Here is a 17,773-nt window from a genome sequence, read left to right on the forward strand (position 1 = left end):
TATTTCATTGAATGCCCTTGAAAATTTCAGGTTGCTGGGTGAAGAAGCGTACGGTCCGGTTTGGTGCAGAGTTATCTAATTGGAAAGATGCTGGCGTTCACTTTCGCCGCTCAGCCTGAGCTTTCCCAAGTAGATTACCGCAAATAATTAGTCAATGATTATTTACAATGAGTCTAAGGTTGACTTGAACGATGCTTGTCTTCTGTGGGGGGCAGCTCCTGACAGGCCTCCAGCTATCTTCATTGCCGCCGCGTGCTGCGCCTTCGGCTGCGACTGCTGACCGCAGACATCGTCGTTCATGTTCCACAATTATCTGGAAGTTCCTGTTTTAAATTGTTTTTTATGCACTGATATTACGGTAATTAGCCGTATGCACTGCTAACCATCACTTTTTAAGCCCGTTCTTCGTCTTGGTGCGGAAGACAGTACCGGTCTGGCTGGTGGGCGTCGGCTGTGTTCCAGTGAGCAGAGAGCGACCTCCCCTCTCTGTCCCGAATATATTATTCATTTTAGCGCACAAGTATTTCTCTATCTACAATGTGGATCCGAGACGCCTTTGTAGCTGTGCTGTTCGTTAGCAGCTGTGCGTTTTCGGCGGCGGAGCGTGCAGCGGACCTCGATGGCGTGAGCCCTTCAGTTCGAGAGCTTACACTGCCTCACTCCGCAGGCGCAGGAAACGTTGCGCCAGGAGAAACCCGAGACACCGCAGAAGCAGGTGCTCACCTGCGTGGAGTCGCTACGGGGGCCACTGGTGCAGTCGACAAGGACAAGGCAGAAAATGGAGTTTCTGTGGCGTCCCCTGCCTCCCACAGCCCCGAAGGAGAAACCGGCAATGAAGTAGCCCAGCCAAATGCAGTTGGTGCTCCTCTTTCCGCTTCTGCCTTATTTTCTGTCAGGGGCAGCAAGTTCTTGACTCTCGGGATAGTCCTGCTGATAGTCGGCCTCTTGTTGACAACGGCAGGGTCTAACCCAAATGCACGCACCCAGCCTTCGTCTACGGAAGAAAATGTACAGAAGGCTATGCAGCTGATGGACAAAATGGGAATCAAATCCGCCTCCAACCTAGCGATCGGGTACATCTGCGCCGGTGTAGTGGAGATATGGCGCGCTCTCAGAGAAAACCAAAATTCTCAGCCAGGACAGGCAGCACAACCTGCAGTTAGAGGCCGTCTGCTGCTATTTCTAGGCCTTGTTGCTTTCTTGGCTTCGCTATCCTCGGCAGGAGTCGATTTTGCAGCTCTCAATGTGGGTGCATTGCTACGAGCCCTCTTGGAGTACATCTCCAAGGCGCATACAGGCCTCTTCGCTGCAGGAGGTACGACCTTTATCAAGAGCCTTTATGAGGTGGCGCAACACCAAGGCAGTCTGCAGCTGCAGGGGGGCACTACCGTCGACAAGGAAACAGCTGAAGCACCAGACACAGACAAGCAACCCGCTTCTGGAGGAACGGTAGGAGAGCCAGCTGCAGACACACAAGCAGGGGCGCTGCAACAGCCACCCAAAGAAGATGGGACGGCCCCTCATACAGAGACTGGAGATGAAGGTGCCGCTTCTGGCCACCATGAAGACAAAGATCACGCAAGACAAGGAGCGGAGCCCGATCGGCGGCCAGCGTCGGAAGAAGATGAAAACCCTGCTTCACTTCCTAAGGCTAACGGCGTAACCGCTTCCAACGAAGATATACCAGCGCCGCCGAAACCTCGTGAAGACGAACGGGAGGATCCAGACTCCCAAACGGGAGGGCCAGAAGCTAGATGAAAGGTTGAATGCCTTTAACGGGTTAAGCCTCGTTCTAGCACTGAGCTGCAACAAGGAAGGTGCCGCTGGCAAAGATGCACGCGAGCTCTCCTAGGACTCGCTTACATCTTTGTCATGCATATGAATATGCATTTGTACGTGTGTATATGCTGTAAGGGGCAAGCAATGTGCGCCATCTGTGAAACCCAAGTCTCTGCTAGCAGGGTGTGGGACGCATGATGCGTCAAAGCATGCGGGTACGACCTGGAGGACGCGAGACACTAAATGTAGAAGCGTCTGTATATTAATAGTTTAAAAGAATAGAAGAGTCTGATATCGAGTCTTAAGGTGGAATTTGGATATGTCACTGCTTATTTCAGTTTCATCGAAATTGTGGCTATTTCCATTTTCCTACTGCTGTGCCAGATTTTATTCAATGGAAAGGACTCAATATTGTTTTGTAAACGATTTTAAGACAACTTTTGAGCATATGTTTTTGTCTAGTTTGCTCAGTATTCAAACTGGATTCACAGCCGAAACGAGTTGCAATCCACATAGATGGAAGAAGGCGACGAGGGTAGAAATCACTGATTTCATGAACTGCGGAATCTGGAGTCAATTTGGTACGGAGCTCTCTCTATCTCTTTAGAAGTTTTCGGATGGCAGAAGCCTTGTCAACGGAAGCTGCAGGTGCTTAGAGTACAATAGTTGCATCGTTGACGATGCGTCAAACTCACCTTAGCTGAGAAGAGTCTACTGGATATGAAGAGGAATTTCGCGATATTCAACAAGAACAAGACCTACTGAATCGGCTACTCAAACCCCACGGAATATCTACATTAGAAGTTAACGCTCCTATGCGACCACATACTAGGGCAAGCAATGTGCAGGAATATTTCTCCAAGATGTGTAGCGCATAAAGCTGACAGCCCGCAAATCCCGCTGCATGCCTACTCTACTGCGATTCCTGCTACTGTGACGGATGATGCACAAAGCCCATGGGAACTTTCGGCCAGGATCTGTCAAATATAGACAAGAGGCGGCGGAAATGAGAAGCTCGTGATGGGTACTTTTTATTCACAGCCACGTAACAGCACTTGGTGAGAAGTGAAGTTGATGCTGTATGAGGCTTGGTACGGCGAGCCACCAGGACCATCGTAATCAGTGAAAAGTCGCGTGCAACGAACTTGTGGGAAGCTATGTGCAAGGACCGTACAGATGAAACGTTATTGATTGGTGAGGCGACGGTGCACAGCCTGCGGTGTCTGCAAAAAGCAGCAAGTTTCACCAGCGTTAGAATTCATCAACGTAAGCATAGTGGCCAAGCATTTAGTTCTTGGCAAGTGTAGATAGAATCGCCACCCACTATAGACACCTCTCTTACGGGAAGCTCTCCCAAATGAACATCTGCCAAGAACGCAGCCACAATGGAGTCAATTACGATATACACCCGGGGAGACGCATGGTGGGGCTCCATACGTCTGTTAGAGATATCTATGTGCATATGCATGTGCATATATATATATGTAATCCATGCTTCATTTTCTTGCTAGAAATGTTAAAACGGCCTTCAAATGATGTATCGTCCTCTCCAAGTTGGAAGTGGGCACGCAGCCAAAGGGTGGCAATCGAGACTGCGGCGTTTTCACCCGAGCAAACACGCCAGTATTGCAAGCTTCTATAAAGACTGAGAAAACAGCGGAGGCAAGGCAAGCGCAGTTGCACCTGCGCCTGCTGTAGCCATCTGCAAACCTATGCGCGCACACGAAAGCGTGCGTTGGCTAGAGTTTGCTGGGGTGATGTGTGCGCAGATGGGTGAATATTTGCTCGTGTATATGCGTAGATCCATCTGTGTAAGTGCATATGGCTACGTGAGGGAATACTCTCGTGGGAGTGCATATTTGTTATCTTTCGCCTAGGAGGGGTGTATGCACGTTCATCATCATTCGCACGAGAGGGCAGGGTGACAAGGCCGCATCCAGCCTCACCTTGGTGCATTTATATTGATTAATATGCGTGAGCTGCTGTTTCAATCGAGATATCTTTGTTCTTCAGTTCATTACTATTCCGCCTCTCTCACGGTGCCTCCCCACGCAGAAGCCCGCCGTACTCGGTAGAAGTACTACAACAAGTGGCTACGAGACTCACGAGTTGTGAAATACCAACTGCAACATTCAACTTATAAGCAAAACTTGAGAAGCATAAGCTTCTGAAGAACGCAGATGAGCATAGAAGACGAAATGAACAAGGCCCGCCCTGCTCGGCTGCGGGACTAACAGTAGCATACAGCCCCGACAAGGTTGACGTACTCTGTGGATGGGTACAAGAAGACGTGAAGTGGCAATAGACAAAGCTGTTTATTTGAATAAGTATCAAAGAAAAAGCTTTCAAGGTTATGCTGGCAAGAGCTTGTCTGGGTCGGTATTACTTCTAGTTAGTCCTTTCAGGGTCTCGATCTGTGTTGGGCGGTAGGCGTCTAACACCCAATGGCAATATCAAACACGGCATTGTTTCCTATTTAGAATAGGAACACTTCTTTTATTTGATCTTTTCATTTTCTCCAACCTACCGTGTCTCAAGTTTCCGACAAACAAACCGCGAGTAACCCTCCGCGTGCACGTGCTAGCAGTGAGCGCTACACGAGCTGCGGTATTCCGCTTGCGTTCTTCTTTCTCACGGAATCCTGAGTGATCTATTAGAAACGCAACATCCTCTGTATTACTTCCAGTTACACCTTTATCGACGTACTCCCCCTCGATGAGCCGGCCGTGCTGTAGCTCCCGGACGTACAGTTAGCTCTCGGGCAGAGTAGCCTAGACTCCTGCAGCAGCGAAGAAGAAGATTCTTCTGCTTCACCCTGAGAATGGCAACTTTGCGACGAGCACTCATTACCGGCATTACGGGACAAGACGGCTCGTAAGTCTGCAGAGGCTGACAGGCCGCGCAAGCCAATCACTGAACTAGCCATCTGTGAGATGCGAGCAAACCCTCATGCTCAGGTTTACTCAGAGTGTTTCTTCTGAAATTTGGAATTGCGTGGGGGGTTGTGTAAGTTTGCTTAAAGCCCCTGGGTTGTGAGGTATGGAGGCCGCAGATTCTTCTCCTGCTGCAATGCGGCGTCGGTGTACACGTTGTCTTGCAGGTACCTCACAGAGTTCTTGCTGCAACAGGGATATGAAGTGCACGGCATCATTCGACACAGCAGCACAGCCAACACCGAGAGACTCGTGTCTGTATCCGACCGTACGCAGGGTCTTGCATCCCCTGCTTGCCCGTCCTTCTTAACTGGGGTCTCAATAGACATTAGAACACGTGCACTTGCGGAACATTCAAGTGTACAGGCATCTTAGTGTTTTGAGAGTTGAATCCGAAGGCTCTAATCACGGCAACACCTTAATTTTTGCTGTCTTTGCGCCCTTGTGTATATAGGGATACATCTGCACCTTGGAGATGTCGTGGATTCAACTTCCCTCTTTGAAATCATTTCGCGCGTGCGCCCCCACGAGGTGTATAATCTAGCTGCTCAAGTGGGTTCTGCTTCAGTTGTGCTGCTGCTCGTGCTGCGCATTCGGCGAGCCCGAACTGCCTTGGCTCCCTCAGAGCAGCGCAGCGCCTCGTTTCTGCGATATACGGTGGGGGGCTAATGAACGAGATGTTCTTCTTTGCTGCATGTGCATACGACAGAGCCATGTGAAGGTCTCATTTGAAATGCCTTTACTCACCACCGACTCGACAGCGGTCGGAGTGCTGCGCGTGCTGGACGCCATTCGGGCTGCAGGTCTCGCCCACGTGACGCGGGTGTGAGCAGGAGCTGCATGCGTGCAAGTGTTTAAGCTTCAGTTATTGCTTGCAGCTGAAAACTTGAGGTGCAGCGTTCCATGCGAATCTCCTTCTCTGCTTGCCACTGCAATCAGAGAAGAGACGGTGGTTAGTCTTTCGCCTCCACTATCTTCAATCTCCTGTACAACTCGTGGGCAATTTGGTTTTGTTTCTCTTCTCCAAGCGATGACTATTTCTAGGCAAAAACAAATGCCAGTCTTTTGTGTCTTCTGCTTGCCTCTGCTCCTGTGTCTTAGGTTCCAAGCTTCGTCGTCGGAGATGTTTGGGTCGAGTTCAGTGGAGCTGCAGAACGAAGAAACTCCTTTCAAGCCTTGTTCTCCCTATGGTAACATGATTGCACCAGAAAGACCACCTGGTCTCTTTTGCCTAGCTTCTTCTGTCCTTCTGTCGTGTTCTGCTGCTCGTTCGACACGGTGGGAACGGGGCTATGCAGCATCTCGCGTTCTGCTTCTGCTTCTGCTTCTGCTGATGCTGATGATGCACAGGTGTGTCCAAGCTGTATGGACACTTCACGGTGCAGACGTATCGCTCAGCATATGATATGTTCTGCGTTAGCGGCATTCTCTTTAACCATGAGAGCCCCAGGAGAGGCACCACGTTTGTCTCGCGAAAGATCACCATGGGCATTGCCAAAATCCTTAAAGTGAGCCTATCTAAGCAGCATTCGTCTTCGGCTCCTATGGGGCGCCTACTACCAGTTTGTTAGCTGAGGATAGAGTTGCTGGGTTACTTCACAGCTCCGCAATCTTCTCTTTGTTGCGCTCCACTCTCTCCTCTGACTGGCTGTGTATTGAGATTTATTTGTGAGACGAGACAGAGACACCCGGCGAGGCGGCACTGCAACTTTTATATGTATACTGTGCATTTTAGGGGGAGATGAATTGTCTCGAGCTGGGAAATCTGGACGCTCGCAGAGACTGGGGTCATTCGCGTGACTATGTGAAGAGCATGTGGCTTATGCTACAGCAGAAGGTTCCCAAAGATTACGTCGTGGCTACGGGTAGGGAATGCATCGTTATCTCCAACTAACCCTCATACTCGCTGTTTTCACGAAGATAGCGCCTCGCCGCATGCGCAAGGCAGACAGGCAGCCAGGCAGGCACAAGCGATATATGTATACATGCATATATATACAATACTGAAGCATAGCCTTATGTGGGATTGACAAGCAACGACACCCGTTGAGGCCCTTCTTTCTCTCTTGTCTTCTGCAGGCAAACAACACTCCGTCCGGGAGTTCTGTCAACTGGCGTTCGCTATTGCGAATCTTCCTCTCCAGTGCGCCACACAGAATACCACCTTTGTCGTTGCAGCGGTAGCTTATCGCAGCTTTCCAACCGTATAAAAGGCTGCATATATATATATATATATATATATGCATATATACACACATATATATATATATATATATATATATATATACACGCCACACTGCCCTCCATGTTCAGCAACTGGTGTTGCACTTGGGGTGTTTCTGTTGTTCAACAAGCAATTTGCAGTAGAATGTACGGGTTGCGTAAATGAGTAATTTAGGCGTAGTTTTTGGTGTTGTTGAGGTGGAGTGGTGCATTTTTCCTCTGAGTGGCCTGACGGAGTTGTGCGGGGTTAGGGCCGTTGCAAATTGAACACCTGTTGTTGCTTGAACGGTGGTTGCCTCTCGCGTGTCTTGCTTATCTAAATGCAAAATAAAAGAAGCTTTGTTTGCGCTAGTGCAGCACAACTTGCGGTGTCTGCGCAGGTGGAAGGGCAAAGGCCTGCAAGAAGTGGGGAGCTGTGGGGATCGAGTTCTCGTGCGGGTCTCCTCTGCACATTTCCGCCCCACAGAGGTTAACGCTTTAAAGGGAGATGCCTCACGCATTCGATCCGAGTTGAACTGGCGCCCAGAAACCACATTTACTGTGCGGCTCCTCACCGCATAGCAGCAGCTGCTGCTGCAGCTTTATCAGTAGCAGTAGCAACAGTAGCAGAAACGGCAGCAGCAGCAGCAGGGGCCAACAGACAGAGCAAGAGGTGGTCTCGCGCTGCCCCGAATGTTTCCTTGCAGCGGTGGCCTTTGCATAATGCAACTGGTCAGTGGCTGCTGCTGCTTTACTGCTGTTGCTGCTCTACTGCTGCTGCTTATGCATTGCTGCATATGTGTTTCAGGAGCTGGTGCTTGAGATGCTGCAGTGCGACATGCGTCTTGCGGGTTTGCATCCCCCAACCGCATCAGAGTGCAACGAGCGGATAGCCAAGCACGTGGGAGGCTCTGCGGAACTGCTGCTTGACTAGCTTCTGTGCTGCTGCGGTGCTTCTGCAACAGCAGCAGCACAGCAGCAGCAGGTACGCGGCAGCTAGGAGCAGCAGAGAAGGCTGTGTAGACAGTGAGTGCCCCAGCTGGCGCACGTGTATAGACAAAGTCAACAACATGCCAGCGCAGCTGCCGGGTCCTTTAGGCATACTGCGTTGTTAGAGCGATAGCAGCAGCATCGCCAACAAGGATGCAGCAACTTTGTGCTCTGGACTTGTTTTAGATATAGGTCTCTTCGCCGAGACACACAAAACCCAATGAAGTCCCCGCGATTCAGCGTTGCTGAGACAAAACTCCGTGCTGTCTTGCAAGCACCCCCAACACTCACAGTATAGCAAACGGGCAGAACGCAGCCAGAAAGAGAGGCTTCTTCTGCGCATATAATCAATAGCAGCAGCAGCTGATTGAACAGCAGCAGCCGCTTCTGCTGAAGCAGCCTGAACACTGCAAAAAACAAACAAGCGCCTTCTACCCAGCAGGGGTCAGTGTTAGCGCTGGTCAAATTCTAGGCCCCTTTGCAGTGGCGGAAACAACAGCAACGGGATTTGCCGGAGCAGCAGCTGCATTCTGCTGCTGCAGCGCCTGATGCTCCAGCAAGCGTCTTCGCTGCAGACTGCTGCAGTGCTGCTTTCAGGCTACAGCAACTCAGTGGTCTTGCAACGGCTGCGCTGCAGTGGCTGGTTGTAGTTGCTGACCCTTTTGCTTTTCTTTCAGACGCTGCAACAAGTCGGCTAGGAGCTGCTGCAGAGCCACCACTCGTTGTTGCTGCATTAAACACAACAGCACCAACAGCAGCAGCAGTCCTTCAGCCGCCCCATTTAGGGAAACCCGCATATGCATATTGGTTTCCTATCCTATAAAGAATACAGGCGTTACTGCTGCTGCTTGTGCTGCTGCTAGTTGTGCTGCAACTGCACCACCCACCGCTTCCTGTACATTCTGCTGCCGCGCCGCCCTCGGCACTGGCGCCTGGTTGCTGCTGCACGAGGCGAGCTGCTGCCGCAGTGCGCAGTTCTCTTGGAGAAGCTGCTGCTGCTGCTGCAGTGCGGCATTGGCTTGCTGCAGCAGCTGTATGTACATCTCAGGACGAGGTGACCACGCAGGAGGTGCAACAATTTGCTGCTGTTCTAACTGACGCACTGCATTCGTGGGCACAATGGCCTCCTCGAGCCAAGAACGTGAAGCGTGAAGCGGTGGAGCAGCAGCAGCAGCAGCAGCCTGGTGTTGCAGTGCCTGCTGTTGCAGCGCCTGCTGCTGCAGGACCTGCTGCTGCTGCATCACAACACTAGGTTGCTGCTGCTGAGCTGGAGCAGGCTGCTGGAGCTGCTGCAATTGCTGTTGCGCGTGGAGCAGCTGCTGCTGCAGGAGTTGAGCTGTCTCCTTCAGTCGTTTTTTCTTGTCGTGCTGATGCTGCATGCGTTTAAGCAAAGATGCGTAGTGGAAGAAGAGGAACGTTGGGTCGGTTTGCTGCATGCACACACCCAGACACTTCTTCTTTATATGCTAAAGCCAGTACAACTGCTGCTGCTGCGGCTGCTACTACTAGTACTAGAGCACTGCTCTCTCTTGCAACTCAGGTGTACAGGCAGCACCTTGGCCCGCCGTAGAAGAGTCGTTCCATCGATGTAGGCGCTGCTCGCTGCTGCCTCTCTCTGCTGCTCCAGCAAGTGGTCCCCCTGCTGCAGCTGCAGCTGCTGCTGCTGCTGCGCGCCAGACAGCAACAGCCACGCGCTGACTGACTCGGAGCGACGAGCCGGGCAGCCGACACGCTGCAGCGCGGCCTCGAAGTCTTTGAAACCAACTCTCTGGCTGCCGTGGAATGCAGCAGGAAAGACAAGAGAGACAAGAGCCCTAAGCTGCTGCTCCTGCTGCTGCTCTTGCTGCTCCTCTTCCTGCTGCTGCGCCGTCAACACGTACTCTGAAAATGTTATCTCGCACAGCTGCCAGAACGCAAAGAGAGTACCCAAGGCAGAGTTCTCTCGGTGCAGCAAAGGGAACAATGGACCTGCTGTGGGCAGCAGCGGCTTGCTGCTGCTCAAGTTCTGTTTGCTGCTGCTCCTCGCTGCATTGTTGCTGTCGCTGCTGCTCCTGTTTGTGTTGGTGACCGCCTTGCTGGAAGACGAACCGCCGCTGAGAGGTCTGAGCCTTGCTTGATAGTACGCACGCTGCGCTGCAACTTGCTGCTCCAGCGACTTTATGCGGCCCTGCAGCAAAGCACTGACACACGTGTTACTGCTACTGCTGCTTCTGCTGTTCCCTCTGTTGTTGTGTCTGCTCCTCCTGCGTATCTAGTGCTGCCTGGTGCTGCTGCTTCGGTGCAGCTAAAGCTGAACATCTCGTGTGTACCTGCAGCAGCCGCTCCTTTGTTGCTGCAGCACAGGACACCTGCTTCAGCTTCTGCAGCAACTCCTCCCTGTCGTCCTTCACCTCAGACGCCTCCATCTCCGCTGCTTGTGTCTCCCTTGCTGCTGCTGTTGCTGCTGAGGGGGCTTCGCGCAGCCGTGGAAGGCCGTCGTGCTGCTGCAGTGCCGAGGACCTGCTGCTGCTGGTGCTCATGTCGCCTTCGCCGCCCTCAGTCTCCCCAACGCCCCGCCCCGCAGACTGCAACAGCCTGAAGCCCAGAAGCAGTACACACAGCAGCACAACAGTCAACAGCAACAGTAGCAGCAGCCGCAGGAGCACGCGGGAATAGCTCACTAACACGCAGCAGGCGCACCAGACCCTTCCTCCTAATCCTAAACCCTAAACCCTAAACCCTAAACCCTAAGTAGTACTTCTGTAGTTCTGCGTCCTTGGCAGAGATGACCTCTTCAAAGTGCTGCCGCTGGCGCCGCAACTCCTCCTCTAGTTGCATGCGCTCCCCAGCAGCCTTTGCTTCCTACGACAAAGAAAAAAGAAGACAAGTAGAGGCAGCAGCACGCTGCAGCACAAACGAAGGGCCTTCGCCTAAAACCTAAGCTGCTGTCGCCGTATTCAGGTGTACATATAACATGCATGATAGGTCAAGAGAGGCCCCTCACCGCACAAATAACGAGCTCGTGGAGGTCTTGCAGCTCCTTTGCCACTGCTGCACTCTGCTGCTGTTGCTGCTGCTGCTGAGCTTCCTGCTGTGCACCAGGAGGTGAAGGGCTCTCCTGCTGCTGCTGCTGCTGCTGCCGCAGCTTTTGCTCCGCCTCTGCAAGGGCCGCCGAAGCGAGCCGAGACCTCATTTCCAGCTCTTCCTGCAGCAGCAAGAGAAGCAACGAAGACAGTAGCAGGCGCTGCAGCAGGCCACCAGCTGCAGTTGTGCACACCACCTCAACGCAGCACAGCCTGAAACCAAGCCTGTCCAGCAGCAGCAGCCGCAGCAGCAGCTCGACTAATATAGTCGTGCACCCTACGTGCAGCAGCGAGTTGTCATGCTCGGCAGCCTCCAGCCGAAGCCGCTGTTGTCTGTGAATCTGTTGCAGCTGCTGCAGCTCATCCTGCTTTGACGAGAGTAGGAATTCGAGACGCTGCTGCTGTTGCTGCTCCCTCTGTTGCTGCAGCTGCTGCTGTTCTTGGTGCTCCTTTAGCCGCTGCAGACCACAAACAGGAGCAAACAAAATGAACGGTCACCTGGGGGAAAGAAGATAGGCTCGAAAGCAACAAAAAGGAGAACGAAGCAACCAGCAAACGCAGACAGCAACAGCAGCAGCAGCAGCAGCTCTCCTTGCCTGAGTCAGCTGCATATTTTCTACTGCGTAGCCCCGCTGGATCTTCTCTAGGCTCTCGACCTCACGCTGCAGCATCTGCACTTGCTGCAACAATTCCTGCTTGCTGATGCTGCTGCTGCTGCTGCTGCTTGTGGACTCGGCCGACCCCCCATGGCGCTGGTGCCCCTCGAGGCCTGCGCGACAGCAAACACATGATTCAAACTACAGATGGGCTGCTGCAGCAGTAACTAGCAAGCAGCAGATGCATGCAGAAGCAGAAGGAGCAGCAGGAGCAGCAGCAGCGTCGCTTCACTACCTTTTCGGGTGTCTGTCTGGCCCTCGAGCTGTTCCTGAAGCAGCGCCTTCTCATTCCGCAGCTCCAGCAGCTGCTGCTGCTGACGCTGCAACACCTCTTCTTGCTGCTCCAGCAGCAGCTGCTGCTGCTGCATTTGCTGCACAAGTTGCTGCTGCTGCCTCTTGTAGGTTTCAAGTTCTCGCCTTATCAACGGAAACGGCTTTTCGCGGGGGCTGCCTTCTTCTGCTGTTTCGCTGCAGCTGGCGCTGCTGCTGCTCCTGCTGCTGCAGCTGCTCCTGTGGGTGCTGCGCCTCCCGCTTCTGCGCTGTTTCTGCTGCATCCTAGCGACCATCCTCAGCTCTCTATGAAGCAGCACCTTGCGCTCTCTTTGGATAAGCACTTGCTGCTGCTCCTGCTGCAGCTCTTGCTGCTCCTGTAGCAGCGCCTGCTGCTCTTGCTGCTGCTGCAGCTGCTGCTGCAGCATACGGAAGTGCTCCTGCTGCTGCTCAGCTACCGCCTGCAGCTGCATGCGCTCTCTGGATAGGTGCTCCTGTTGTTCAGAAAGTTCTGCGTCGAGCTGCTGCAGCTTGTCCCGCTGCTGTTCCAGCAGCTGCTGCTCTTGCTGCAGCTGCTCCCTCTCCTCCTGCAGGCCCCGTCGTTGCTGCTGCTCCCTCAGAAGGGACTGTAGTCTCTGCTCCAGCTTCTGTATCTCTTCTTCGTGCTGCTGCTGCTGCTGCTGCAACTGCTGCTTTGCCTCTTGCAGCTGCTGCTCCCTTTGCTGCTGCTCTTGCTGCTGCTTAAGCAGCTGTTCCCGCTGTTCGTCGAGCTTCTCCTGCTGCAGCTGCAGCTGTTCCTGCCGCAGCTGCTGCTCCCGCTTCTGCTGTTCAACTTGCTGCTGGTGTTGCAGCTGCTGTTCTTGCAGCAAATGGTGGGGTTGCTGCTGCATATCCTGCACCAGCACCTCCTTTTGCTGCAGGTCTTCGTCATCTACCAACTCCGCAATGTCCTTATCGTCACTGTTTTCTCGCTGCCGCTGCTGCAGCAGCTGCCGCTGCTGCTGAAGTTGCTTCTCCCGCAGTTGAAGCTCGCGCTCTTTGGCATGGAGGGTTCGCTGCTGCTGCTGCTGCTCTTGCTGCTGCTGATCAAGGAGGCGCTCCTTCTGCTGCAGCAGACGGTTTCGAAGCTCAGTCTCCATACGGCTTGCATGCGACTGTTGGTAGTGCTGCTGTTGCTGCTGCTGCAGCTGGCGCTGCAGCATTTGCTGCTGCTGCTGTTCTTGCTCCAGCTGCTGCTTCAGCTCGTGTACCTGAGCAGCGTAGCTCTCCTGCGTCTCTACTAATTGCTGCAACTCATCGAGTTGCTGCTGCTGCGCTGCTATCTGCTCCCTCTGGTCTTCTATTAGCGTCTGCTGCGCCTCAATCAGCTGGTGCTGCTGCTCAAGCTGCTGCTGCTGCTGCTCAACCTGCTGTTTCAGCTCCTTGAGATGCTCTTCCTGCTGAGCAACCTGCTGCTGCTTCACAACTAGCTCCTGCTGCAGCTGCGCCTGCTGCTCCTCTGCCTGCTCCTGCTGCGCCGCAGCTTGCTGCTCCAGTGATGTGAGCTTCTGCTGCAGGTCTTCTTGCTGCTGCTGTTGCGTCTGCTGCAGTTCCGTTTCGTGTTGCTGCTGTTTCTGCTTCTCCTGCTCAACCTGTTGCTGCTGCTGCTGCAGTTGCTGCTGCGCAGCTTCCGCCTTCTGCAGGGCCTCCTGCAGCGCAGCATTGGCTTGCCGTTGCTGCTCTTGCTGCTGCTGCACCTCGGAAAGCTGCTTCTGCAGCTGCTGCCGCTCCTTTTCCTGCTGCTGCTGTTCTGCAGCAAATGTGGTCTCACGCTGCTGCATGCAGCGCAGCAGGTCCTCCTTTTCGACCCGCAGCGCCTCCAGCTGCTGCTGCCACCGCTGCTGTTCCCGTAGCAGCAGACTCTGCTGCTGCCGCAGCTCTAATTGCAGTGTATATGCTTCATCCATATGGCCAAACTCTGAGTTTGGCTGGCTGCTACTCGTATCCAGGTCTAGCTGCTGCTGCTGCTGCTGCTGCTGCAGCTCAAGGGGAGAGATGTGCTCCTGCTGAAGCGGGTTGCTGCTGCTGCTGCTGCTGCTGCTGCTGGCCATCGATGCAGCTGATGCTTGGGGGGATGGCCCTCGGAGTTTGCATCCCCAGGAGGCAGCGGGTGGTGGTGCTTCAAGCTCTGCTGCTGTTGTGCTACCCTCGAATGCTGCAGCAGACCTTTCCAGTGTACGTACACTCGAGACAGCGGTATCTGAAGAAGGAGCTTCTCCAGAGAAAGGAACAGCAGGAGACGGCAGATACATCTCGGGTGGGAATGAAGGAAAGAACTCAGACACTTCATCTGCGTCTGCTGTTGCTGCTGCTGCTGCTCCTGCCTCGCTGGCCGCAGATGCATCAACTGCTGCAGCACGTTCTTCTTCCTCAAGGGCTGAAGGCATAACTGCCCCTGCAGTTTCCTTACAAGGTCCCTCCCGCACACTGCTGCTGCTGCTGCTGCTGCTGCTGTTGATGCTGCTGGAGGCCCCCGTGTTGGAGAGCAAACCATCCGTGTTCCTGCTGAGCTCGGAGTTGCTGCAGCCTTCACTGCCCTCCACAGACGAAGGAGAATCTGCGAGCCTCTCCGAAATGGCTCTACTTGAGGGCTCCATCTCCTCAGCAGCAAGAGCAGCAGGCGCAGCAGCAGCAGCAGCGGCTGCTGCCGCTGCAGTCACAAAGGCTGCTCTCACTATTGCTGTCGGGGACACCGCGCACAACCCCTTCCTATGAGGCCCTTCAGGCCAGCTCTACTGAGAACAAAGGCAGCAGCAGATGCAGCAGCAGCAGATGCAGTAGCAGCAGTGGTAGAATGACCACCAGTGAGGGCGGTCAGCCCGTACCAGCAGCAGCAGCAGCAGCAGCGAGAGTAGGAAAGACAACAGCTGCACCTGCTGCAGCAGTGGTTGTTGCTGCCGTCTCAGCTGCTTTGCCTAAACAGAAAAAGGAGGGGAGGAGGTTTGCCTTTGGGGGCCCCCAGTGGAGACGCGAGGAGACAGCGAGGGGCGAGTAGGGGCTGAGGCTCAGAGGGGGCCCCCTAGGGGCCTCAGTTGTATGTAGATTTGTATAGCTTTAAAAGACACAAATTTATATTTCTTCTTTCTATAGTCTTAACAACCACCTCTAAACCCAACAACAACAACCAGCCCCAGAGGTGGTGCTGTGCATATAGGGGGCTGGGGGCTGGCTGTGCGTTGCAGGCCCCTAAGAACTTTTCTCTCTGTCTTGTTCTTATGGAGTTTGTTTGTTTAAAATCAATAAGATCATTAGTAGAAATAAAAGCAAAAGAGAAAAAACAAAGAAAACGCTGGGCTACGCAGCACAAAACTCTCTGCCTGTCTTGAGGGCCCCTGTGTAAGGGGTCTCCTTTAAAACAAACATATCTTTAAACTACTATATAAGCACAATCAACTGAGGTGTAAAAGGACCTCTGGTGTATCAGCGGTTTAGAGGATCAAGTGCGGCGCGCCTACGTACGCACGCAGAAACTGAGGTGTGTGTACACCGCAACTTAGGGATGGGGTTTCTACAGAAACTGCCGCCGTGGGTACGATGCACATGCTGCAGACACCGCCGCCCCACGCGCTCGACATCATCTGCTGCTGCTGCTGAACAGCAGCAGCAGCAACAGCAGCAGCAACAACAACAACAACAGGCGGAGGAGGGGCGGGTTGGAGCACTTGCGGCGTCTCCTCGTTCAGGTAATTCTTCTACCTTAAATGATAGCGCTGCAAATAGCTATATGAGAAAATATAACAGACGAGCAGCAGCAGCAACACCCTTTTCTATCTCCCTCGCCACCAACATGGGGCCCCCCCTACGTGAGGAAAAGAAGAAGCATATATAAGAAGGGCCCCCTTTCAGTACCCTCTCTCCACTGCTGCTCGTTGCATGCATCTGGAGACAGCCCCTAAAATGTTAGTACATTGCCTGCTGAAAGCATCTCAATAGAATAATAGAGACAGCCACAGTAGCAACAGCGTGCAGACACCTCATAGGAGATTATGCAAATAAACTAATTAAAACCTCAAGCAGTGCTGCAGCTGCATCTACAATTTACAGCTTAAGTTTTAGGGTTTAGGGTTCTCCCTTAGAGCATTTGCCTTTATAGTGCGGCCTCCTCCTTCTCCAGAGTAGGGTTTAGGGTTTAAGCCTTTACCGCTTGCTCCGCCGAGTTCAGCTCCAGGCCAGCGGGTCTGCAGCATAGCAACGATAGAAGGAGACACTCTCCTTGTACTCAGCGTGGAGACAAGAGTAAACAGAGAGGGGAGAAGGAGACACTTGAGAGAGAGACACACGGCAAAGAGACAAATGCATGCAGACCAGCAGCAGCACGCACGCTACAGGACACATCGCATGCAGCCCCAAGTTCTTAACGAGACGGCGCTGCAGTTGACGCTTACCTGTAGCACAGAGACCTCCCCCAGAATAAGGGTTTAGGGTTTAGGGTTTAGGTGTTGTTGTTGTTGCTTTGAGCTTCCTGAAGTGTATAGACAGCGAAATGGGTGGGAGCCCCAACTGAAGGCTGCTGTTTTGCCTGCTCTTGAGTTGAGTTTGCTGCGGCGCTGCTGTCTCTGCAGAGACACGAGGAGTAAATAGCCTCCAGGGTGAGAGCAAGAAGGGGGCCCCCACTGAGCCCCAAGTGACCCTAAACCCTACGCAGCAGCAGCAGCAGCAGCAGCAGGTGCTGACGACCGGAGATGGATTGTCTCCTTTCGCCGTGGCCATAATAACCTGTCCAGTACCTCCTTACGAGGAGGCGCTGCAGCATCTGCAGCTGCAGCAGCAGGAACAGCAGCAGCAACTGCAGCAGCTGCATATACAAGGAGAGTACTCACCGCTGCCCCCGTCCCCTGTGCCGATGCAGCAGCTGCAGATCCCCTCTCAACACGCGCTGTCTCCTCGCAACTTGCTGCGAGAAGAAGCAGGAGAAATGGGTAGCAAGGGGCCTATAGAGAGCTTCAGCCCCACCTTTGCAACGGAGCTCTTAGCAGACATTGAACTCGATGGAGACACGGGCACTCCTACTGCTGCTGCTGCTGCCGTTGCTGCGACAGCAGCAGCAGGGGCCAACTCGCTGCTACACATAGATGTCCCCGTGCAACATCAGCAACAGCAGCAGCAGCAACAGCAGCAGCAGCAGCAGCAGCAGTGCTGCTAGGACTTTGAACGAATTCACAGCTGTTTCGGAGGCCTTTGCTGCAGTGTACACTGTGGCAATAATAACAGGCGACTGCTTTCTGTCTCCTGCAATTAACTGTCTGTCTCCGCTCTTCTTTTCCTAAGGCAGACAGCAGCAGCAGCAGCAGCAGCAGGAACCCGCAGCAGCACAGCCAACAAGCTGTCAGTTCATTACCGCTGCATTTTTCTCTACTTGTTCCGGCTGCACTTGCTGCAGCTGAAACAAGTAGTTCTCCTACGCATATTATTTGTGCATATTATTTGCAGATCTCTTACGATAACAGTATCAGTGTATTCCCTATGGAGTGTAGAAATCCATATACATATATATATTATAGTATATATATTATGTTATATATATATATATATATGTATATTATATGCAGATCTGTATATATGGATGATAATACAGCATATGCATATAAATAATGTTATAGATTTGCATATATAATAATCACATATTATATGCGTAGTAGAATACGCAGTATGTGCATAATGCATATATATATTATGCAATATGTGCATATCTATATATTCTTATAGATGCGCTGCATGCTAGGCAAACATATTATACAGTGTATATATGCACAAATATATATATATATATATATATATATATATACTATACCGTGCAGCACGCGCCTATATATATATATATATATATATATATATATATATA

The 17,773-nt window shown here is 52.7% G+C and overlaps 4 protein-coding genes across 4 annotated transcripts; 3 read left to right on the forward strand and 1 right to left on the reverse strand.

The window, feature by feature from the left end:
- Positions 1-537: 537 nt before the first annotated feature.
- On the forward strand, positions 538-1,758 carry EAH_00011380 (hypothetical protein, conserved; the record flags this gene model as incomplete). The annotated part of the gene is made up of 1 exon (XM_013394859.1): positions 538-1,758. One exon carries the CDS (start codon positions 538-540, stop codon positions 1,756-1,758), a length of 1,221 nt encoding a protein of 406 aa, XP_013250313.1.
- Positions 1,759-4,600: 2,842 nt separating this feature from the next.
- Positions 4,601-7,848, forward strand: EAH_00011390 (GDP-mannose 4,6 dehydratase, putative; the record flags this gene model as incomplete). The annotated part of the gene is made up of 10 exons (XM_013394860.1): positions 4,601-4,653; positions 4,880-4,980; positions 5,167-5,264; positions 5,422-5,537; positions 5,814-5,902; positions 6,063-6,220; positions 6,448-6,577; positions 6,792-6,855; positions 7,316-7,475; positions 7,723-7,848. 10 exons carry the CDS (start codon positions 4,601-4,603, stop codon positions 7,846-7,848), a joined length of 1,095 nt encoding a protein of 364 aa, XP_013250314.1.
- Positions 7,849-8,716: 868 nt separating this feature from the next.
- Positions 8,717-14,528, reverse strand: EAH_00011400 (hypothetical protein, conserved; the record flags this gene model as incomplete). Its single annotated transcript, XM_013394861.1, has 8 exons — positions 8,717-9,334; positions 9,460-10,071; positions 10,214-10,478; positions 10,642-10,745; positions 10,888-11,088; positions 11,248-11,424; positions 11,587-11,735; positions 11,858-14,528. The coding sequence occupies 8 exons, from the start codon at positions 14,526-14,528 to the stop codon at positions 8,717-8,719; spliced, it is 4,797 nt and encodes a 1,598-aa protein (XP_013250315.1).
- Positions 14,529-14,725: 197 nt separating this feature from the next.
- On the forward strand, positions 14,726-17,074 carry EAH_00011410 (hypothetical protein, conserved; the record flags this gene model as incomplete). Its single annotated transcript, XM_013394862.1, has 3 exons — positions 14,726-14,922; positions 15,481-15,614; positions 16,494-17,074. The coding sequence occupies 3 exons, from the start codon at positions 14,726-14,728 to the stop codon at positions 17,072-17,074; spliced, it is 912 nt and encodes a 303-aa protein (XP_013250316.1).
- Between the last annotated feature and the right edge of the window lie 699 nt (positions 17,075-17,773).

Source organism: Eimeria acervulina, genomic scaffold, assembly GCF_000499425.1.
Source record: "Eimeria acervulina Houghton genomic scaffold, Eah_scaff61, whole genome shotgun sequence".
NCBI classification, from domain to species: domain Eukaryota; phylum Apicomplexa; class Conoidasida; order Eucoccidiorida; family Eimeriidae; genus Eimeria; species Eimeria acervulina.